The sequence below is a fragment of the Grus americana genome, chromosome 24 (genome assembly GCF_028858705.1).
Source record: "Grus americana isolate bGruAme1 chromosome 24, bGruAme1.mat, whole genome shotgun sequence".
NCBI lineage: Eukaryota > Metazoa > Chordata > Aves > Gruiformes > Gruidae > Grus > Grus americana.
This window is the reverse complement of record NC_072875.1, coordinates 7,497,065-7,520,947: the sequence shown is the minus strand read 5'-3', so window position 1 is coordinate 7,520,947 and position 23,883 is coordinate 7,497,065. Positions and strand designations below refer to the sequence as shown.

Below are 23,883 nucleotides of genomic sequence, written 5' to 3'. Positions count from 1 at the left end.
AGTGGAAACGCTGGGGTCAGACAGGAGCTGCAGTCCCTGATACGCCCTAGTAAGCCTCGAGTAGCCAAATTAGCTCTCTCCAACGAACGTGCATTTCATGATCACACACCTTGTTGTACCATTTGGCCTCGTGCAAGCTCACAAGCAGCCCCACGCGGAGATCGCTTTGCTGCAGCGTGCATCGTTGCAGTTTGAGAGGCCGTCACGCGGTCCGGCAGGGAAACCAATGGAAGAAAATTACCGGGGTCGGGATGCTTTTCCCTCCGAGACAACAATTTCTGCTTCTTCCTTCTGCTGCCGGCCCGGCGAGCAGCCGCCGTCCCACCCGCACCGGGAATCCAAACCCGCAGCCAAACGGGGCTTTTTCCAGCAAAAGCTTGTACATCTTTGATAACGAGCATTTAAAGGGTGAAGACTAATGAAGGGATCCGGAAACAAGCTGAAATCGAAGGTGGGATGCGGCTTTTTAATTAAAACTCTGATGCCTTTTTATCTCCTTCCCTCTCCCTTGTTCCTCCTCGCACCGACGGAGGGGATTTCTCAATCTGAGGCCCGTTGCTGTACAAAAAGCTCAGCTTTAATATTCTCTTTGATTAAGTGGGATTTTTCTTTCTCCCCTTCTGGTGGGTGCCGCCATCGTGCTCTTCGGTGGAGATTTAAAGGAAGAAGGGGCCCTGCCAGTAGTCAGGCGAGTACCTGCAGAGAGGAGAGGAAAACACGGGGCCAGCCGTGCTCGTGGGAAGATGAAAGCCCCAGGATGGCCGTGTGCCTTTGGAGTGCCAAACGCCGCTTTCTCCCCCATCGCGACGCTCTTCAGCATCCTCCCCTAACGCCGGGCAAAATCTGGTGGTACAAAGGGTTAAGCAGCGAGAAGGAGGGAAAAGATCAAGCCCATGTGAAGAGATGATGAGTCGCTCTAATTTGATTGATTTTTACTGAATTCACGGCACTTCTCATTTGCAGTTTCCCTCCTTTTAATTAGCTGATGCTTGTAGCTATCATATTCAATTCTCATTACTTAATTAAATGGGGTCCTCCACCTTTAGGCAGTGCTGGGAGATGGTGGAAGAGACCGGCTGGAGGGAGGGTTGGATGGGAAGAGCAGCATCCTCCGGTTCTCGCTCCCCATGTAGCTGTCGAAGCAACGTGGACCTCAGCTTCGTCTTGGATCGCCCAATCCCCTATCCTGGCCACATCCTGCTTGGCAATACAAATAGCCAAAGATTAAAGGGGAACAGAGCCTGAGCTCTCCTTTCAGAAGGTTTCCACCTGCCCCAGGTGAGCCATATTTGGGAGCTGGGCTTGAGCATTGCATCGACACCGGTGGGATTGAGATCACAACTGATCTGCGCGGGCAAAGGTGTCCTTGCCATGCTGGTACTCAGCTAAACAGGCACCAGGCGTACGGCACACACAGCTGTTCTGGTCTCCAACACCACCACAGCAACTTGCCTCTGCAGGAAGAGCTACTAAAAAAGTGACAAAATTTAAAACGCGCGCAAAAAAAAAAACCCAAACAAGCCAGCAAACTGCCTGTAAACCGCACTATTAATTGGGGCCACAATTAATAACGCCCAGGACGTTCACGCTGTTTGGCAGTGACTCGTAGCAAGGCAGGTGTCAGCAATGTGGCGCTGTCGTTTCTCCTTGGTGGGAAGTAACCGGGACAGATGTGTTGGCAATCGCACCAGTTGTATTTCTCCTTCGCTGCTGTCATCTCCCTGCCACGTGGTCCTCTGTTTTATTTACCTGGGTTTTGGCATTTCTGTGCGTGCGTTTTTACACCGCACTGCCCTTCCCAGCCGAAACGCGCAACCTGTATAAAGGGTTTATCTCCGACGCGGCGGGTTTAACCGCTTTTGGGGTGCCCGTACCCCGAAGGAAACTCATCCCCGTGCACAGGGTCGGTGCTCCAGGTTCAGCCCAGAGATTAACTGCTCCAGAAATCACACGCATGTGCCCCAATCTTACACATCCGCAGCTCTTTGATGGCAGATCCTGGAAACGATCCCCAAAATACCCCAGACAAATGTGGCCAGGCACCTGGGCTGCCTGAGCCCGTGCCCGTGGTCGTGTTGGCATCTAAGACAAGCCGCTCACTTGAATTTCAGCCTATATGCTCAAACAGACCGATCTATAAGAGCTACACGTGTTCCCACGCGACACGGATTTGGGGTGCTGACGGTGCTCAGATGAAGGGACAGCCCTCAAGTTACGACTCACATTTGATTTACAATAAAGGCAAATTTCGTGTTAAAGGCTTCCCGGTTTCACAAGGATTTCTGTGGGTCTTGGTTAATTGTCTCAAATGTACTTTGAGATCGGGAGATGAAATGGGCTACAGAAGTACGCTGGGTTTTTATTATTCTTACGGATTTCCATTTGAGTCACCAGGACCTTCCCTGCTGGAGCATAATATATTCCATCAATTATAGGAGAGCAGCACGAAGCTGAATAGGACCCTGGTAATGAGGGGCTCTTTCATTTCCCCCGCGCATGCACAGACCAGTTCAGAGGCTGATAAATGCAGGTCTCCCCCCTCCACAGATGGCATTTGAGAATTCTTTCAGCAGAATAATTTTATGGTTCTTGACTCAGGAAGTTGGTTTGAACTTTGGTTTTGGAGATAAAAGGACTGACAAAGCATCCCCACAGGACACCCGGACTCGTTTGCATTCATAAATGTGCAGCCAGCACCACAGCCCTCTTCCGCACGCCAGGAATTACCTTCGCTCAAAGGTTTTTCTATATTCACTTATCATCTAATGAGCAGTGTAAGAAACTTCATTTCAAGGAGGAGAGAAGGGGAAGGAGGATTAAAAAAAAAAAAAAAATCCTTTCTCGGCAGATGCCTTTAAATGGGATTCGATTTCTGTGGGTTTTTCATATCCTGCCAGCGAGGAAGACAAGGCATAAAAAGAGAAGAAGTAAAGAGAGACGAAGGTAGCACCAGCCCCTTTAGGTGGAGATAGGCTTGGAGGGACTGCAAACGTTGCAGAGCATTTGAGAGCTCGGAGCGGGCAGGACAGGCAGGAGGGACCCGTCCCGGCTGCCGAGCTGAGGAGGAGCAAGAGGGCAGGGGAAGGAAAATGCCCCCGGCATCTGGATCGGTAATCATCCCCAGGAAAGGTCAGCTCGCCGACAAAACACATCGCCGATGGAAAAGCGTGTGCCTGGTCATGTCGCTAACAACGCCCAACAGGTTGTGCCTGTCGTCCCAGGGAGATCCCAACCCAAAGGTAGGACATGCAGGAGAAGAAACGAGACGACAGCGATACAGGCATTACCCACGCACGATTCAAAGACCTCGTGTCAGCCGAAGGTTAGCAACGAAGCAGTTGATAAAGAAATAAAAATGCTCATCTCCCGTGACAGCCGTCGCACCGATTGATGCTGCTCAGCAAGGCCATTACCACGGGCAACGGAGCCATAAAACCGGCATTTTCGGGTGGCGGACAGATGAAGGCAGCTCAGCGCAACACCGCTCATCACTCAGGCACATCAGCCGGGCGCTTGGCGAGGGAGAGGCGAGATGCGACTCTGCAATTGCAACAGGCTGGGGAAGGGAGGGGAAACTCCGTCCCCCCGTACCTCGACACCCTGCAATCGTCCCTGCGGAGCCGTTCCTGCTTTCTGCCGCTCCTGCGGGTCTTTTGCAGGACAACGCAGAGAAATAAGGCGTTCCCAAACAACACACGCTCTGGGGGAAAAGCCGCGATTGTTTCCATTGGCCATGAGTGGGAAACTATCCAAAAATTAACTGTGATTTGAGCAAGCACAGGGACCTGAACAGCACCACGGAGTTTGCCCCCCACCAGATGGCAACCGGCGAAGATCCCTGGCCGCTGGCATGCCCTGGTTGGCATTCCGACTGGATGCCATCAGGGGCAGAGACTTCCCAAACGGAGCAAGGGGTTTAGTACCAGTTTTAACAGGAAGCGAGCAGTTAACTCTGAAAATCCCCACTCCACCACGGAGGCGTTACCGCTTAGTTTTGTACAAGAAGAAAAGCAAAAATGAGGGCTTAAGTGATGCCTCCATCTCAGGGTCCACGCTGAACCCCCAAACGGCGCGTTTTGTCACTGTGCCGCCGCACTGCGTGTCACGGGGCAATAAACCCCCTTGGCCACGTTTGAGCCGGGTGGGCTTTGTCCTGCCGAGGGAGCTCGTGTAGGTGTTGCCTGTGGCAACTATGCATCTTCCAGCGATCGCTGCACAGAGACCTTTGCGCCTTTGTTCAAGGGAGACGGGCTGTAGCCCTGAACTTACCCACGCACATCCCAGGCTCTGAGCACGAATTACAGTGATCTAACATAACCTTCGTACATTAAAACTCACCCAGAGTGCCCCATTAATCTAATTATCCAGAAAATATAAAGGGAAAAGGCTCCTTTACGCTGCTCCTCAAGGTGAAGAATCGCCAGCGCTTAATTTTGGTCTTGCAGAAAAGCAACTAAACTGTGATTTTGTCTGAGTTATTGCTGTGGTTATGGAAAGCACAAGAGTGGTGAAACATGGATTTTTCCCCTTTATCCATCTTACCATTGCCATTCACCCATTTCTGGTCACCAGGGAGCAGGAGGCTTCGCTTTAGTTGACCCACCTTGACTTCCCAGACCTTTCCCCAAGCCCGGTGAAGATGCTGTGACCTGGGGAGGGTGGCAGCCCCATGGGGGCCAGCGGGGGGCCAGAAGCTCAGCCTGGTTGGATGCCACCCCGGTGACCAAGAGGTCACTGCTTGCAGCCCCATTTCATGGAAAGCCATCGACAATCCATGTCCTGCCATCGATAATGACCTCGGTGACAATCCTGGAGTTTGTCTCTCTGACATTTAAGTGTGCAGCTTAGCAAAAGGCTTCCCAGGACCAAAGTGTGCAGGAGGCTGTTATTCTGCACAAGTCTATTTAAATCCCTTAAGCCTGCAGGCCCCAGTGCCTCCAGCTTCCCAGTGCGCGCTTAACTTCCCAGGCCTGCATCCGCCTTGATTTAGCACAGTTCTCACACGTTCCTGACATTTCGGGGCGGATTACACCTCCCAGGATCAGCCACACTACTCGTAAGCACGTGCTGAAAAGCTCGGGGGCATCTAGACCTTAAGAGCAACCCGGGGCTTAGTGCCAATAAAACACAACGGACTTTGCAATTCCCGATCCCGCTTCACGAGGCATAAAGAAGTGAACGCCCGGGGCAATAGCTGGGGTTGGACACCGGCAGCCTGATCTGCTCACCCAAAGTGCGTTTGAGCAGCAGGTCTGTGCTGCTAAAGGCTGTAAAATTAGTATTCTTGGCCAGGCTGATTGCGTTCAAATATATTGCTGACATCAATCACCTCTTCCCAAACTCATCTGTCTGGATCAGTCAATCACAAACTTATTTTCGAGCCGTGGGTACTCTTATGAGATAGACCTAGAGAAGGAGCTAAACTCATTTAGGGGGGTGACCTCTCTGCCTAGCTGTTCGGCAAGACGGTTTAATAACTCCTCTGGTCCGTCCACTCCAGCCCGGGCTCAGAGCATCCCCCGAACCGCCGTCCCGCTGATACAGGTGTTTATTATATTGCAACGCACCACCCATGGAAGGAAGGCGCTACGACGTCCGCATGAATACTAAATAAATTCGTTATGCTCTGTGCTGTGACCACAAATACGAAGCGAATTCATAATGATAAGACAATTAACCTGCTACCCTTCTCAGCCTTTACATGACTTGCAGCAGCTTTTATTACCTCTGCCATGAAAACGCAAGCACAAAGGACATTTTTTCACCCAATAAAATTTTTCCTGTCCTTTTCCCTCCCTATTCCCCCAAGTTAAAAAATGCAACCAGTGAGACTGGCCTTGGTTCGTCCGCTTTTTCTTACTAAGAGGTACATAAATAAAATAATAACAGATGATTAATAACACTGAGAGCTTTCCAAATATTAATGAATTGATCTTGTTGCTCGAGAAGAATGGGAGAGTTTTAGATTTAAAGCTTTGATAGATTTTCTCCCGAGAAAGCACGGTGATAAATACTGCGTTAAAATGCTATTTGTATCTGTGTTGCTAATATTAAGTTCGTGTGTTCATAGATTCGAAAGCGCAGAAGGAGAATTATGTCGCCTGCTCTGACTCGTAATGAAGGCCATCGACTTTCCCCCCGGCGAAACGAGTGGAATTTAGTAAAACTGAAAAGGTGCATTTCCAGGGAAGGTCTCCCCGAGGACCCTCTGGGGCTTCTCCTTGGGGTGACCACGCTGGCTGCTCTCCATTCACACCTCTAGGCCAGGGATGGACACAGGTTGGATCATCAAACCTGTCTCCATGCCCACATTTCTCGCCCAACAACCGTCCTCATTCTCACCCATCCTCAATCAGAGACACCACCACAAACAATCCCAGCTGCTCCTAGGAGAAGGAAAAGCCCAAATCCACGATGCTCCCCCAGCTTTGCTGGGCTTTCAAGGGAAACCAGCTCTGCCTTTACAGTTGTCTTGTGCCATTGCTGCTCTGCAGAGCTGAGGACCTGCTCCTGGGTGCTCGGGGAGCGCCAAGAAAAGACCCTGCAAATGCATCCCCAAAATCCAGGTCAACAAGGCAGCTAGCTGCCCTACTGCCTCAATCCCACAGACCCCAGGTCCAACTTCTGGGTGAAAAACAGCTACAAGAGGGACTAGATATGAACAAGACCCCGGGTCTAAACCTGTCCCCTGAAAAAGACTTTGCCGTGTCCTTCCGTGGCCTGGTGACGTGCAAAGAGACGATGCAAAGGTCCTGGCTAAATGCACTTGGACCTTTCGTGGCGGTGCTAATGCTCGTGCACACAGTAATTACGGCTGAATGGATGAAGGCTGAATATTGAACTCTGAAGTCCGTGAAGGTCAAGCTATATGCTACCGGAGAGGCAATTTATCCTAGATCTGTAATAAGGTCTCACATCTGACCTATTAACTGAATGTTACATGATATTAATAATCTCCCTACAGATCGGGGAGAGACAAACAAAAGTCGAGTTTGGAGGCTGATTTGCTGGACACGAGTTAATCTGCAAAGATGGAGTCTAAGGCAAGCACTCTAAAATTTACAGTAAAAGTGATTATTTTTTAACTGAATATGCTTTTCTTTGATGAAACTGTGTATGCATCACACCACACATACCTTTCCATGTAATAAAGATCGATGAATTATTCATGCCAACATTATTAGTCCTGTATATAGGACACTCTCCTACAGACGGGTGAGTTCTTTCCAATCAGAAACCTCATCTGCTGAAAACTGAAGAGTCAGGTAATGCCCCAAAATTGTTGACACCCGGCTTGAAACACTTCTAATTGGAAATACTCACTCTTTTTCTATGGGAAAATTAGGGAAATTTGGGAGGTATTTGTCTCTGCTTTCTCAAAGCAAAACACTGGGACTTTTTTTCTTGTTTGAAATGATGGTTTGTTTTAAAATTTACCTAAATTTAATGTAAAGCTTTTTTTCAGAAAGCACCACAAGACAATCCTTAAAATCCAAGCACTTCAATGCAGCTTCAGCAATATATTTCATTTTAGCCAAACCCCAAACGTTTCATTTTCATGGTATCAAAGGGCTTTGATTTGCTTTTATTGTTCCAACTTTATAATCATATAATACCATAAACCAGAAAGGAAACACGCAGACCTCATCAAAGCAATGGGTTTCCATCAGGTTATGTTGATACAGCAAGAAAGGAACTGTAGGATTGGTGGCTTTTTCCCTTTCTTCTAAAAAACATTTGTTTTTGCAAGAAATGCCAGCTTTCCTTGCGCATCAGGTGAACTGCGCTGTGTTGGAGTATTCCATAGAAAAACAAATGCCGGTTGCCACCTTGCTCTGGCTGGTTGACCGAGCTCCAGGAACAAGACAAGTTGTGGCATCTCACCGGCAGGCACAGCTCATGGGCTGGTCCACCAACAAGCAGGAAGAGTGGAGAAGAACTGGTGGAGATGATGGCATGAGACAGGGGACGGCGGCACCTCGCTGGCACTATCAGTCTTGCAAGAGGGAAGCAAGCCTTGGGGGTCACGAAGGTTTATCAGCTGAGATGCTCAGGGGAGCCAAGCGCAAGCCCTCCGGGATCACACACAAGTTGAGCATCTTTGAGTGGTGCTGGCATTCGACCAGCTCATGTCCAACAGACTCAACCTACGCAGCACAGCAAGCGTCCCCGTGATGCTCCCTCTTCAGCCTCAGCACCGCTACCGCTCCCTGCAAAGCTTTCTCTGATATCTCCACCCCTCACTGCAATTACTGCAATGCAGATATATGCTTCATTAGCTGAAGACGCCATAAACTCACCCAACCTTTTTATGGCCAGCCACCACGGCATATGAACCTGAAAGCTGGAGAGGGACTGTTTAAAAGGGCACGTAGCGACAGGCCAAGGGGAATGGCCTGAAGCTGCAGGAGGGGAGATGGAGATGGGATGTGAGGCAGAAATTCTTCCCTGTGAGGGTGCTGAGGCCCTGGCACAGGGTGCCCCGAGAAGCTGTGGCTGCCCCTGGCTCCCTGGCAGTGTTCAAGGCCAGGTTGGATGGGGCTTTGGGCAACCTGGGCTAGTGGAGGGGGTCCCTGCCCATGCCACAGGGGTGGAACTGGATGGGCTGGGAGGTCCCTTCCCACCCAAACTAGGCTGGGATTCTGTGAACCTGCATGGACAGGGCAAGCATGTCCCCTCCACACCCACTGTAATTCCGGTTCATGTGCTTAATTCCATCAACGCTCGTGTTGGAGGGTAAGTGACAAATCCACAGCTCGGGTCCATGACAGCCTGAGCTTAACAAAGTTTTTTCCAGTGATTTCATTCTCCAAAGATCCTGCCCTCAAAAAGCTTCAAAACAGAAAGGAAAAAAAACCCAAACCCAAATCACACAACTCTCAGTTGCCAGTGTAGAAAGAGGAGCTCAGCGCCTTGCACACCATGATGAGCTCGCCACAGCATGGAATAATCACGCTTCCGAACTCCCTCCCCAAACCGATGACCTGCGTAAGTTCAGCTGCAAAGGTAGGAGAAAAACAGAGATGTTGGGGACAATGCTGCTTGGGCAAAGGGGGACAAAGCACCGGGCAGGCAGCTGGAGGGATAACGCTCCCAGCTCTGGCTCCCAAGCACTTCAGATGGCTGCTACCACTTCTCACTTCATTTCCCCAGCTGCCGATCAAAGGGCTTTTATGGGAAAATGGAGTCTTCAACAAAATACGAGAGTTTCTTAGTTGTTCGGTGGCTCAAACCGTAATCCTCTCCCCGAAACACACCACTCAAATTGTATTACAGCACCTAGAGAAGTCATCTGCTTCCCACCAAGGTCACCGAAAGATATTTTCATACTGAGTGTCTTGGGCTCCTCTCAGTAGAAGGAATACGAGGAGTGTGGTATATTCCCTGTAACTCGGGTCTTGCTGGAGCACAACGCCTTTCACAAAGTGGTATTTCCACATGCAGGGCCCACCACCTCGTTGCATACCCAGCCCATCTCCTGCTCCCATTAACTGAATCCCAGGGACAATCCTGACCACAAGCTCAGCGCTGCAGAGGCTGACAGGACCCCCGGGCTCCCACCGCCTGCTCCAAACCCTTCTTCCTACAGCCTGGAGTGTAATGTCTAGGAGGGCAAGTTACAGAAGAAAAGGTAGGATCTCACATCCTCGTGAGAGGTGGGACTTACATCTTGGGGCTGCACCAGCACCAAGCGCCGTAGTTGCCTGCAGCTGAGCTGCAGGAGGGAGCAACCTGATTTGCAACCTGATTATTTTCACAGGACAACCCAAACTCCGTCCTGAGACTGCTAATCGTTCCGCCTGGCATCCCAGCGTCATCCCTCATTGCTAAAGACCTCCGTGGCATGGGATGAGAGGATGTCCTCCCACCGGCGCCGGGGCTGGCATCAGAAAGCAAGGTTTGCACCCCAGCTGCCCAGCGCACTCCTCGCTGGTCCCTCCGAGGAGGGGGTTTTGCTACGCGAAGTCCCGTGGAAGCGCGGTGGGGGGAAGGGGAGTTACGTGCCAAAGCTGGCTTTTGGAAACGGGAGGGGAAAAAATTGCAGAAAAATCTGAGCCAGCACACAGAGAGACAGCTGCAGTCGCGCACACACGCCAAGAACGCCGCTTTTCCAGAAAATGAGGTTTTGATTCCTTTTCAATTTCGTTAAAAAATGACAAATAAATGTCTTAATATTAATAAAGAAAAAAAATAGATCTTCCGTTGGTGTGAATATATAATGCGATTTGACATACAGAATGGAATTAAATTAGCGAAATACAATGGGCTGGAAAGAAGATCTGCTCTCCCTTAGAAGATTGGCATCGGTGTGGAACCAAAGGAGGGCATTTCACGCTGGGATGCAGCAGACTATTGCTCGTCACAAATCTCAGTCGGCTCCGTGCAGCGGCCACATCCTCAGGTGGTGTAATTTGGCACGAGCCCCCCACCACCGGCACGGTGATGCCGGCTCGTGCCAGCTGAGGATCCGGCTGGTGAAGCATTTATCGTGCAAATTGCTAATGGGGGAGATGCGTCCCTGGGAGGGAACAACGCTGCCCTGCTTCTCCGTTTATCTCGTATATGGAAAGGTATTTGGGAGCTTCAGGGGCTGACATCTCCGGGTGCAAAAGGTAAAAGGGTTGTGAGGTCAGATGGCCTTGAAAAAAGCGGCACTTCCTCGTCACCCCTGGAAGATGTCAGGGATGGAGAACAGACCTCAAGGCTTAATACGAAGACACAGCTAGAGAAAACATGACTTGGCCCCTAATCTGGAAGGCCACCCAAGGCAGGGGACAGACTTGAGAGCTCCAAATATCTTGCAAAAGTTTTGATCGTGGAGGTCGGCATTTGACCTTTCTGGGCAGTTTTGCATGGATAGACACGGGCTGCACGGGCTCCTGCACCGAGGCCGAGTTGCTGCACTGGGGAAGGGTTTTACACATGTATTTGTAGGTGGCAGTTCCTTCGCTGCTCTTAAAGCAGGGCCCATTTCCCTCATTTTACTAATTTCCAGAAAATCCAATTTCAAGGACAAAGCAGCGAAACGTTGAGAGTCAGAAAACCACGTGAAGGGAACGGTGAAAGCCCCCAACATTACTTCCTTCTGCAACTCCGAGCCTCTGGAGTCTGGTTCTCACCTCTGCTGCGACAAACTCCGTTTGACTGCTACGGATGCTCCTCCAGACCGCCCTGCCAGAGCGACCTGCCCAGGACCCGCGCTGTCGGCTCCCACTACCCAAATCCAGACACTCGCCATATCAGCCCCAAGTCCCCGTTTCCTACAGCCTCGCGGGCGGGTTGCATTCTTGCGTTTTGTAACAGTGTATTGATTAGCCAATCACTCCAAATTTTAGCACTGTGCCTACAAGGTAATTAAATTATCTGGCTTTGTTTAAATTGTAATTTTATTTACTCTCAATTCTACTATATAAAATTCTGCAGGCTTACGGAGTGTTACGCGTCTTATTAGTGCTTAACTCCGGTGCTAATTTTCAATACTCCATCACCATGAAGTATTAAGTAGTTGCTACTGTTTATTCTCTGTGATTGCAATGCACTTTGGATCCGCGCGCAGCATCGCAAGTACCTAGCGAAGAGCGGAGCGGGTCCCAGCCCTACTGCTTGGTGGATCCAGGCAGCGAGCTCGAGCTCTCGGTGTGCACAGAATGTGATAGCCTGCTTTGTTTTTCTTCTTTTAGGCTCCTTCGACACATGGTTAGGAAAGATTGCATTGTCACACACGTGCCCTGGGAAGCGTAACCAAAGCTCCCAATTTATGGAGCCCGGTCCCTGAATTCTGTTATGCGTTAACACAGGGATGAATCAGAGCTCTGGTCCATCTCTAGGGGCTGAGCATCAGAAATACACCCATTTGGGGGGCAAATCCAGCCTCCCTCGCTGCAGCAGGACCAGCGGCCGCTCTGTTGCGCAGAGGGAAGTTGGCTGCAGGTAAATGCATCGGTGAAGGTATCAAAGACGGTTCCCCAAGGCACGTTGCTGGCTCTGCAAGCTGTTGGTGCTCTCGGCAGCAGCGGTTACTGAAAAGGAACCACGGGAACACGTGGGAGATATGAGCAGGGGGCATCTGCTGCCTCCCAGACCTTCCCAGCCCAGCTTTTTGGAGAAGGCATGGGAAGAAACAGGAAAAAGACTTTCTGCTGGCCCCCAGCCCCAGGGCGAGCGCAGGAGTGATACAGCTGCCTCTGGAACGAATGCAGAGATTTTAGCGGGTTTAGACTGGTGTGACATGAATTATTTTTCATAATTAACGAGACTGTTGATTTTACATGGTAGGTGTTCAGGTACTCTGGTGATCCGTGGCTGTTAAACACCCAAAGGTAATTCTAAATGCTGTTGATCTATGTCTGTTCTCAAGGGATGACTCATCTACATTTCTCTTCTCCCTCTACAATTAATCCCCGGATAATCTTATCTGCAAACACAAATTCGTTACCTGGAGGCAGATGAGTCACGGATCTGCAGCAGAGGTTCAGTTTAGAGATGGGGAGATCCGAGGCGCAGAAGGAACGGTGGGGACCTTCCCGCCTGGCCCAGCAGAAGCCCCAGCTGGTGTCCAGCCTCTCCTCGGAGACGTCTCGCCATCAGGTGAAGCCCAACCCGGCTGCTATAGAGCTCATTTGGACCACTCCTCCATCCACACGTGCAGCGTGACCCCACCGCAACCCAGGCATCTTCCTCATCCTGGTCCTCTCCCCGCAAAGCCTTTCTGCACCATCCTCTCCCTCCGTCGCCCCTGTCCTCCCCGCGCTCGCCCAGGCTCTCAGCCTTTCCTCCCTTGTCACCCCAACGTCCTTTGCAAACGCAAACTCCCCTTGCTCGCGGCCGCCCCAAATCCTACCCAAAGGTCACCGTCGCACCGCGCTCTGCCCTCCTCGCGACGCACGTCCAGTTCCTCCTGCCCCTTGCGCCAGCTGAGGCTGCGCTTTCCACCACCCTCCTGTTACACCCTTGCACACGCACCTTGGTGCTTTCTTCCATCCCTCCCACCCCCGTCTATCGCAGCAAAGCCTCCTCCGCCTCTCCCTTATGCCTCCACACCTCCAAAACCTGCCGGGTAGCTGGGACTATCCCCCCCCACGTTGCCTCTTTCAATCCTCGTGTTTTCCTGTCTGCATCCTCCCTCAGAAGCTGTTTGGGCCAGCGGGCTGCTTTATTTTTGCATCAGCACCACACTTCTCCAGCGGGATGCCGGACCAGGAGGACGCGGTGCTGCGTGAGCCACGATGGTAATAATACAAAAATAAATAATGACGAGAATTATTAATGCACCCGAGCTGCCGAGCGGTGAAAAATTAGCCAGCCACCGGGGTAGCAGTGGCACTCGTTAATTCTGGAAGGGGGTCCACAGATATCTCCTACGAGGGATCTCCCGGTGCGAGCAGCCTTGCAAGGCTGCTGTTCCCAAGGCCGGGGTGCGATGGCTCGTCAGCATCCCGCCGGGCTGGAAGCGTGGACACCCTCACTTCTGATCTCCTTAAGCATGGTCATAAATCATAGCGGGTCCCGCCGCAGCCCTGTTTAACGCTGGCTGATTTTACAAGGCGTACGACAGTGGTTCCCTGTGCTTCGGAGACCATAATTGAGTCCTGAGGATAAAGCCAACTAGTTTGGTCGCACTTTAAAATAAGTGTCAGTAGTTCATGCCTAATTACTCCTGAATTAGCTAGGTGATTCATCAGGTCTGATTATGAATGCATAATGAATTTACCAAATCCACATGTATTAGTGAGATATTAATTCCATACGAAATCCCACAATTCATTCATGTGCCATTTGTTTTCATTCCCTTCTTTTAATAAGCTAATTAGTTCAAATTATTTGTACTTCACTAAAGGCTTGAAACACATATAAGGAATGATTAGCTTAAAACTCAGTAAATGGGCAAGTATGGAGCCTACATTAATTGTGACGGGAGGTTCATAAAGAATTATTATCTCCCAGCCATCTCTGTTTTCAGTAATAATAATAATGTCTAATCGTGACAAGTGGATAAAACATTGTGAATCCCCTAACTAATGCAGCTGTACATGAATTACCAACATGAATATCTTAAGGCTCGACGCTTGCCTTTGAAGTCGAGCTCAGCAGAAAGTTTTGTCTCTCTCTGACGGAAAACAAGACCACAGCTTTAGGGCGGATCCACCCTTTTTCTTTGCCGAGTCTCCCCGCCGCCCCCAGCACACAAAAGGTGAAGAAAAGGGGGTATAGAGGAAAAAAACCCACAACCATGCCTACATCCTTCAGCTGTTCCACTCGCTGCTGGGTAGGGCTGCAAAATATAAGTACGCCTTGCCCTGCCCAGAGGGACGATGAACGAAGGGGTTTGCTCGCACCCCGGCTCTCCTGCTCGCCCCCAGCAAACGCCCCAGACCCCCAGGAGGATTTCAGGATTTGCATGAAGAGGGAGGAGAAGACAAACCTGCATTTTTGTCAGCCGGCGTGCAGGAGGGGTGGAGGCAGAACAGCATACCATCAGGCAGGTGCAAACACCCTGCCCGAATCCCGCTTTGGAGCCGAGAAGGTTGGGCGGGGACGAGGAGGTTTTCCTGATAGGAGGGAATTAAAAAAATAGAGGATTGGTCCCTTTCAGGAAGATAACTCTTTCCCAGTGTCAAAACTCCCTCCCAGTGAAGGGTCCCTCTTTCTTCTCTTTTCATTTTCATTCTCCTGTTTACTTCCATTCAAAGGGGGGAAAACCCCCTCGTCCTGGCTGCTGCTCTCCGCAGCGGATCGGACGGAGGTTTCAGATGAGTCCTGCCAAAGAGCTAAACGCCTGCCTTCGCTGGGCACTCGCGGGCTGCAAACGCTCTGTCCGTTTTCATGCAGGCTTTGACTCGCTGAGCAGTGCCACCCCTCCAGCCCCCCGCCATCCTGCTCCGTTACGTTAAACTTGCACCAGTGACGTCATCCCGTAGCCGACATCCTCCCCTCGACCGTGGCTCCCGGCTGTTTCCTGTCCGGTGAAAACTCACCCTGTGCCATTTCTCCTCTGTCAAACCCGAAGCCGCGGCAGCAAAAGACAAGCACGTTGCAGAAAGAAGCTAAAAGGACCATCAGGAACTCGGGGAAGCAGCTCCCGTTTCAAGGAAAGGTTTCTGCGTCCGACGGAAGCTGCTCGGGAGAGTCGCGCTGCTGGTGGGACCCCGATCTCCTCGGCCAAGGGTCCCTTGGCTGTTTTGGGGTGAAGCACCGCTGACCTTCGGGAGCTCTGTCTGCTCCTCTGCATTGGGAAATCGCCAGGTGCCCGGTGCTACCCGCCCAGGGACACACTGCCCCTGTCCCGCATCCCTTCGACATGATGCGAACGTATATATTTTATTCACTCACACTCTAAAGTCCGAGCCTACTGCCTCGGAGGAGAAAGAAATGAGAGAGAAGCGTACGGTGAAGGGAAGGGGGAAATGCAAGTAACCGATCGATTGATCGGCTTTCCAGGTGCTTTGCGTGGGGTGAAAGCCTCCCTTTTGACTCTCAGACTCAAAGCCATCGATCTCCTCTTAGAGCTCTGCCTTTGCACGCGCAGGAGAGGTAGGCGCTGCCGCACGTGATGAAAGACGCGCATCGCCGTGATCAAAAAGAGCGCGCCTGTCTACGGCGTTAAAAACCACGAGCCCAGCAGCGTGGGGTGAGCGACGCAGGTTTCACGGGGGGATGCCATCCAGCACGGCACGGCAGAGGCACGAAGCGAGAACAGAGATGCTCCGGCACACAGGAGGGATGGAGCGGCTCCTGGGTCCAAGTGGATCCTGTACTTACTCTTTTGTGGGACCAGGATTCCTACAGAATCACGCAAAAGGGGGTTTCGGGCTTATTTCCAGCCCAGGATCTCAGGTATGCTCATCTCTTCCTTACATTCCCCAATACAAGACAGCAGAACAAGACTCCAGGGACTCACACCAACAAAGCTGTAGGGAGCTTTGACTTCTTACACCCTGGAGGTAACGCATCCTAATCAGCCGGCAAACCCTAACACCGACTACTCAGCACAATTTAACAGTATGCAACACATAAGCATATATAAACTGTATATATCCTATAAATACCACGCACTGGTAGCCAAGAGCAGCGCTTAGATGTCGAACCACTCTCCAGAACAGGCTGCTTGCACGGTGACTGCTCTGGAGAGAAGGCGACCACAACATTTAAGACCAGGACTGGGGGACTTTGGGCAGAGATGGGCAAGGCACCCAGCCACAGCACCCGCCGCGGCCGACAGAAGTGGGTAAAACCACGGGATTTCTGCTCAAAGGTATTCTGCAAGTGCCGCTTTGTGTGTGTGCAAGACAAGGAGATGGGGTGGGGATTAACCGGGCTGAGGATACTCAGCAAAGCCCTCAGCCAGGGTTTTGGGAGTTTTTTTCTTAGGGCTTTCTTTCCCCCTTTCTGAAGAAGCGATAGAAGTCTGAGCAGCGAGGCAGGATTAAGGGATTTTAGGAGCGCTCCACGAGGCAAACCTACAGTGACACAAGAGCTCCATCACCAAGAAAGGGTCCTGCCGCCCGTCCCTGGCTCGTCCCCACCGCAGCGCCGACCACAAGCCTTGCTGCGGTGACCCACACCGGCAAACCAGCCGGGGCGGCTCGGGGACGCGGCAGCGCTTTGCAGGAGGGGAAGATTGCAATAAAACAGCAGCGCTCGTCAGCTGGAGCGCGCATGGGGCTCTAATGTTTCCCAATATGCGTCTTCCTATGGAAGAAAGGAGAAAAGTCACCCCTAGAAACCCCGGGTCCATCACCGAGAGGTGACTGACAGCCCTCGAGCACTGCGTTTTAAGGCAACCAGGACTCCAGCCCTTACGTGGAAAGCCTGGGGGAATCATAAGTCGTCTTCTGCGACCGCTCAGAGCAGCCCAAGGTAAACGAGATAATTTAATTTGCCACTATCTTCTCTTGCCTATCTGAACAAAACCAGCGTGTGGGGTAAAAAGCTGCGACGCCGTCGGATTCCTCTCCGTTTGGGGCTGATTTAACTCCCCCCCGATGCCCCTGAACTCTCCAGCACAGGATCCGTGCAGCTCAGCACAGCGCCGAGGTATATAAAATATTCCGAGCGAATAAAATATACAATAGGAGGTTAAAAGGAATAAAAACAATCAGGCAGCCTGCTACTAATGAATTCGATAGCAGCAAAGCCCATTTCCTTCGGTTGGCTTTCTATAAACAATTTACAGAATAAATGTATTTTTGAGGTATACAAATTGGTCTGTATTAAGATGCTTGATAAACAGTTTCTGGGTAAAGACAGGCTATGAAAGCCTTCAAGTACTTCCTGAAATGCTAATATATTTGTGCACGCCCTCGCTTTTAACGGAGATGAAGCGTTTCGTGTCGGGAGTGAGTTAAAATCCTGCGCGAGGTTTGCAGGAGAGAATTATGGCGGAGCAGGAACGAAACCCAAAAGACCGTATATAATTAGATGGAGACCCGCGGTGCCAGCTGGTTCAACGCTACCTCGGGTTTGCAACGTATATATGTATTAGTACGCGTAAGAGAAGACATTAATAATAAAACAGTGTTATATCCAGGTAAGAAGTTTTCCAGTGCAGCCTGGCAAAGTTGCATTGATTTTGCTGTGGCTTTGCTGGTTTCCTCCAGTTACGAAGTGGTGAAACACCCCGTCTTCATCTTCATTTTAACAAAAAAATACACTTAAATTACCCGAGGCGCTGTTGCAATTTCAAAAAGCCCCTAAATCGTGGGGTTTTTTTCCCCCATCTGCCCATTTGTTTGCTGTCACCCTTGCAGGACTGACCAGGGTAAATGGTGTCAAAGAGCCAGTGGGGTCGTGCCTTGGTGTGGTGGTCCAGCGGCTCCGGGCGCGTAGGATGCTCCCACTGCTGAGAGCACTTCCAACGTCTGGTTTCAGAGCTCCGGAGAAGGAGCGAGAGAACAGAAATGATGAAATCCAGCTCACAGTCAATGGGATCTTACCCTGCAACGACTGAGAGGCAAGAAAAATTACCCATCGTATACGAAATGGCTCGCTCTGATGCCCTTCCTGTCCCTCAAAGAGGTTTTCAGAAGTCTATAAACCAGAAGACGATGGGGAAAGCAGCCCAGGAACATAATGAAATTCTAATACCGGAGCTGCCGTGGTGGGAAGAGCAAAGGACATTGCTTAATGCAAGAAACATGTGCTGAGCCGGCAGAATTCAGGCTGCCACCACCTCCTGGGGCGGCTGGTGGTGAGGGAAATACGCTACTGGCACCGGGTACATCTACCAGGGCACGGAGGAGGAGGATACGAACGCACCTTTGGCAACCTTTTGGTCCTAAACCCACCGGCTCTTGAAAATAAGATCCTCATCGTGTTTTGATAACTCCATGAGAGCCTGTAGACATTATGCTAATTCTCAGGGAGCGCTGTGAAGAATAAGGCCAGGACACCGAAGGCAGGGAGTTTATAATTGCTTTTTAATATATTTTCTGAATTCATCGTGCATGCGCTATCTGTCCCAGGGGCTGAGCTGGCAGAGGGGACAATGTCAGGTGGAATAAATAGGATCTCATAACTTTAGTCATTCTGTATTAAATAGCGTCGAGCAGCACAATAAACAGAGGGACCGGGAAGCACATGCAATAAGGAAATAATTCAAACAGTGTGCATGCAAATCTTCCTCTCTCCGATCACCCTCATTAATCACCTCGTGCTCATTTATACACTTAAAGAAGCTATAAACAAAGGCAGAGATGGTTCCTCTCATTATTAGTTTTTTTATTGAGTTAACTTCCAGAATATTTTATAATAATAGTCACAGCTGGTGATGGAGTTGCCTGCTCTAACCAGCTCATAAAGTTCCCCCTGCTCCTCCTGTCTTTTTGTGATATAGGTAGTTATACAGAGATTATGAAGCTTATTGAGTAAAAAGAGGGAGACGCGACGGCAGCTTTATCATTTCTCCTGCCTTTGGCTTATTCGAGGCTCTAGCAGGCACCAGGGGTTCAACAATTTGCTGTCGAGACAAAGAAGCTTGGGACAAGGGAGGGGGGAGATGGATGAAGCCCAAATCCGAAGCCAAACAAGTCGTTCATTCGTGAAAACTCCCACAACCTCTGCGCATCTCCAGCCTCCCTCGGAAATCAGAAGAAAAATGTGGATGAAAACAAATCCCCCCGTTTCCCTTTGCTGAAGGATTTGGAGCACTTCGGACCACACCGGGACCGCGGCACAGAGATGCTGTGACCGGATGGCGACGCGGTGACAATTTTCGGACTTGGCGGACACTTTTCTGCAGCCTACATCATTAGAGGAAAGTATTTTTGATTTTGTTTGGTGACACTCTGCCTGTATCAAGTAATGCTGCACGCCCTCCCCCCTCTCCAAAGAGGTCATGGCTCATTTCTTAATTATTAACTGCTGCTGTTATCTGCATTAAGCAAGGCAAAGCCAGGCTGCAGTTTAGTTTTTAAAAAAAAAAAAAAAAAAAAGAAGACAACCTGCAGAAGATGCTCCGTCCCCTCGGGGTACCCGCAGAAATAAGGGAATGGGGAAATAAGGGCAGGCGGATCCTGCAGCATCACGCCCCCCCGCACCCACCTCTATCCCCTCGGCACGGCTCACTCCCTTCACACTCCCTAAATCCCGGCCAACAGATCCTGGAGTGCCTCATACATAACTCTGTCAAGTAAGAAGATTAAGTGATGTTAACTTAGTCTAATATGAGGCTCGGTAATAAATTTCATTAGAAGCTGCTGGAAGCGGGCGACTCTGCGCCGCTGCGGAGTGTCAGGTGGTTGGCAGCGCTAACGTATATCTTAGGGAACTTATCATCTAATTATAAAGGATAAAGCATATTTTTTCAATGTGGTTACATGCGGTAATGAAGCATGCAGAAAGCCACGCAAGATAGATGGGCACTTTCACTGCTGAAGCTGAAAACTTGCTTAACTTAATAGTCTATTTATTACATTTATTCCCCGAGCGTACATGGCCCCGCTAATATCCGCCGGTTCATCCCACGCCGTGCAATTAAAACCGCTGCAACGTGTTTGCACCAGGAGGACCCGGCACGGTCGGCAGCGGGGTTTAACACCCCGGGAACAAGCAGAGGTTAAAGGCTGGGGCTACGAGGCACCATGCGGCGCTTCCCCTTCCCAACAGCGCTGCTTGGAAAATGAGATTCCTCCATCGCTGGGTTTGGTTTTGCCCTTCATGGAGGGATCAAGTCGCAGCGGGAGTCTGGAGCTACGATGTAATGGGACCACGCTTCCCCGGGGCATTGCGACCGATCCGTGCGGCACGCAGGACACGGGCTTTTCCTGCTGCTCCCCCCCCCCAAACTGGGAAATTTCTGCACAAGCTGAGGGAGAAAATTCCATTTTCAATGGAAATTTTGCATCCAGCCCTACTTACCCACTCTTAATCCATTTGTCACAACAACAGCCGGAAAACTTTTCTCTCCAGCGCCTCCAGAGCCGAGAGAGGGATGAAAAGTAAACTTATGCAAGGACAGGGGGTTAAGCATCCCATTAAGATTAACTTATCTGCGGTAATTGACTTAACTAGGGGATTTTTAATGCTTTTCAAGGTTTTTTGGAAGACGGTTTTGCAGCAGCCAGCAGTAAAGATGCTTCTAAAAAAAATATGTATATAGCACGAGAAGTCCATAGCTAAGACTTTCTAAGGCAGTGATTCCAGGGGATTTAATAAGAATGTAATTTGTATAATTAACCATTCATCACTGTCAATTTCATTAAATGAATGCCAGAAATATTACCTTCACCAGCACGACCTAACAGGATTGGAATATATTATGTGAAAAATGAACACTTAGTAGGTTTTTTTCTCTCTCTCTTGCTTTCCCTGCCTGGGCTCCGGCTGTCAGAAGGAGATTTGCAAGGCTGTGAAATAATTTAAAACAGTAGTAAATGAAAACGACTAAAGAAAATGTGTGGATTTTAGTAACTAACCCTCATCATTATGTATGAAAGTTCAAGTCAAAATGTTTTCACTCGTTCAAAAAATAAATGACTGGAGGAGCTCCCCTCTGCAGAGCTGCGACACTGGGGAGGTCCTCAAGGCATCTCCTGCAGGGTGGAGGCAGCCAAGAGGGCTTTTTGGGGGAAAAAATGCCGTCCCAAATACTTAATTTTGGTCATTTCTACTTAGGGGTTGGAGGGATGAAGGACAAGGGGTTTGGAGAGGCAGCACTGCAAGAGCGCAGCAAGCCTTTCTCATTCACCTCCGCTGGGTGCGGAGCAACCTCCCCTGACCCTTCATCTCCCAAAAAATCCCCATTTCTCCCAGGGAATAATAAAGGAAGATTTCCTGGGCAGGTCTCACAGTTTTCCATTAGAGGGCAACATCGCATAAATTCATCATAACATTAAAATAACCAACCCAACCCACACCAAAAGAGGATGGGGGGGAGCGAACATCCCAGGGAAATGATTTCCATCGGAGGCGCGTGGGGAAGGGTCGAGATTTTTACCTTGGACGAGTTTAATAATCTCTTCAGATGTGAAAAACGGGGAGGAACCGGGAAAGCAAAGTTGTTTTTTTGTTTTTTTTTTTACTTTTTTTTTTTTCTCCTGTGCCTTTTGTCTCATTTGAAATGCAAAAGAAGAGTTTGTGGAAATGTTCATTTAACAGGTCTTGGTGGCTGTGATCACAAGGAAGAGGAAGGATGCGGCGGAGGAGAAGCTAGACAGACAGATGGGATGCTGATGAAAGGATGTTTGCAGACCAAGAAACTGAACATTTCTAGATGCTTTTTGGGATAAATTCCCCATGAAGGCACAGAGGAGACTTCAGCTTCATTACAATTAAGAGCGAGTAATGAAAATAAATACCAGTGATATTTAAAGAAGGTGAAAGCTCAACGCATCTACAGTATCGTCCTCCTAACGGCGGTGAAGAACGGCTGATGGGAAAAATTCATTCCCCCTCTCCCTGCCTCATGAAAATTTCTCACTTTCTCATGAAAACCGAAACCTGCCCATTTTTGCTTGTTATTAACAAGATACAAAGGGTTTGCAGAAGCTGAGTAGCCGGCTCCTGCGGTCCTCCCCACTGAGCTGATGCAGAGACCTCGGGACTCCCCAGAATCAACGTGACCCCACTCTGTCCCCGCCGTGCCCCGAGAGTCTATGGCTATTTTTCAAGACAATCTCATTTTTTCTCATTTGTGACAACAGTGCGTTGCTGCTCTCTGGCTTAAAAAATCCAGAACAAATCAACATTTCAAGTCAAAATGTCAATTCAAAACAAATGTTTTCATTTCATTTCCTATTAAAATGTCACTGCTGATAGGTTATTTTTGTTTGGGGGAAGAGAGAGAAGGCTTTGAGAAACATGGGCTCTAAATTAAAAAAAAAATAAGGCCAGGGTGAAGGGACTGTTTCCTGTTGCGTTGCTACATGTGGTTCTGAGACAAAACCACTCAGCCCAAACCCCTTCAGATTTCCCACAGCAAGAGCAAAACTCTTCCCACCAAAAGGCGTCCTGGGACTAAGACTCTTCTGCTTCAAGTTTCTTCTGGGGCAAACGTGGGGTTCCCAGCTGGATTTATTTTGCCAGGGGGATGCCGATGGGATGCCCCATATGGATACACTGCTTGCCCGCTCTTGCTGCAGACCTGAGCTCCTCCTGGGCAGTTCCTGTGGAAACAACTTCACCTTGTCCCACCTTGAAGCACCATCTTGGACGTTCTCCCCCAAAACTATGACTGGGCACCCCTGGGGCTCCTCCAAGGCCTCCCCGTGGTGCCCGCGTCCATCCAGCTTTCTGAGCCCTCCACCACCTCTTTCGCCTGCAGCGCTGTAGACCCAGCCAAGGGCGTGAAGGCCACGTCTACAAAGAGCTCGACACAACAGCTGGCATCAGCCTGCGGCACAAATCGGATCCAAAGAGTAACTAGCCACGTCGCGCCTAGTAAGCTTGGGTTAGGGCTCATCTCAGCCATCCCCGTGCTGGCCCATCACGACGTCCAGAAGAACACAGGTCTCATGTCCCGCCTAGAGTCGCTTGACACTGCCCAAGGTCTTGCAGATCCAAGCAGGGAACCCATCCTGCCATCTCACCTCCGACCGTGAGCCCGCTTGGGCGACAGGCACGTAACAGCCATCATAATTTGTTGCACGAGACAGACAGTAACATCGAGGTTGCTATTAAAATCTTTATGATTTCGCCATTGCAAGAATACACGTTGATTTGCAAGACGATGATTATTATTACTATTTTATCTCCCTTTTAAATCCAGGAGGGAAAGCAAAGTGAAGCAGAAGTTGACCGTGTCAGATAAGGCGCCGAAGAGAGGGAGAAGCGGAAAGCAAGACAGGATGCGATGTTTATGAGGTCTGTCTTTTCGCGTGTGTGCTCCTGGCTTCCCACGCCTCTCCGCTGTCAACCCCGGCACGCCGACAACCCTTTTGATTAAAGACGTCAGGCAAGAGAAAAGTGCTGAGGGCAGACCCGGAGCATCCACGGCATCAGTAGGGGCCAACCCCAGCCCGGGCGTCGCACGCCGTCAGCTGCCATCCCGAGCGGCAATTAAATACCCGAATGATGAGATGTCGGGGCTGACCCATCGCACGGGGAAATTAGCGGCGCTGCCAGCGCCGGCGGGGCTCGGGGCTGTCGGGAAAGGCACGGCTGGATGCGGGGAAGGACCGCGCATCGCTGCGGCACCGCTCGTCCTTCCCTGAGGCTAATGCGCGTGGGAAGGATGGAGGAAACTTCGGGGTCCTCCCCTTGCCCTGAACGCAGCGGGAAGCTGCGGTTTCATATTCAGCGGTGAAGGATGGAGTGAGAAATAAATACATAAAGGGACAAGAGAGAAGAATTTATTGCCTGCTAAAGGTGCAGAGCATTTGAATTTGAGAGATAAATAATTTTATTTATGTTGATGCCAAAGTAAAGAAGATACATGGCTTTCTTAAG

At 50.1% G+C, this 23,883-nt stretch overlaps 1 protein-coding gene across 7 annotated transcripts in view; it reads right to left on the bottom strand.

Annotated features, from left to right (window-relative positions):
* KIRREL3 (kirre like nephrin family adhesion molecule 3) overlaps positions 1–23,883 on the bottom strand; it is a 325,022-nt gene that overhangs the window by 153,477 nt on the left and 147,662 nt on the right. Inside the window, exon 2 of one of the 7 annotated variants that reach the window (XM_054803324.1) lies at positions 14,423–14,549. The exons of the other annotated variants lie outside the window; for them this stretch is intronic. Within the exon in view, the coding sequence (XP_054659299.1) occupies positions 14,423–14,471 (49 nt within the window). The 5' untranslated portion in view covers positions 14,472–14,549. The remainder of the gene's footprint in view (positions 1–14,422; positions 14,550–23,883) is intronic. 7 annotated transcript variants of the gene reach the window in all.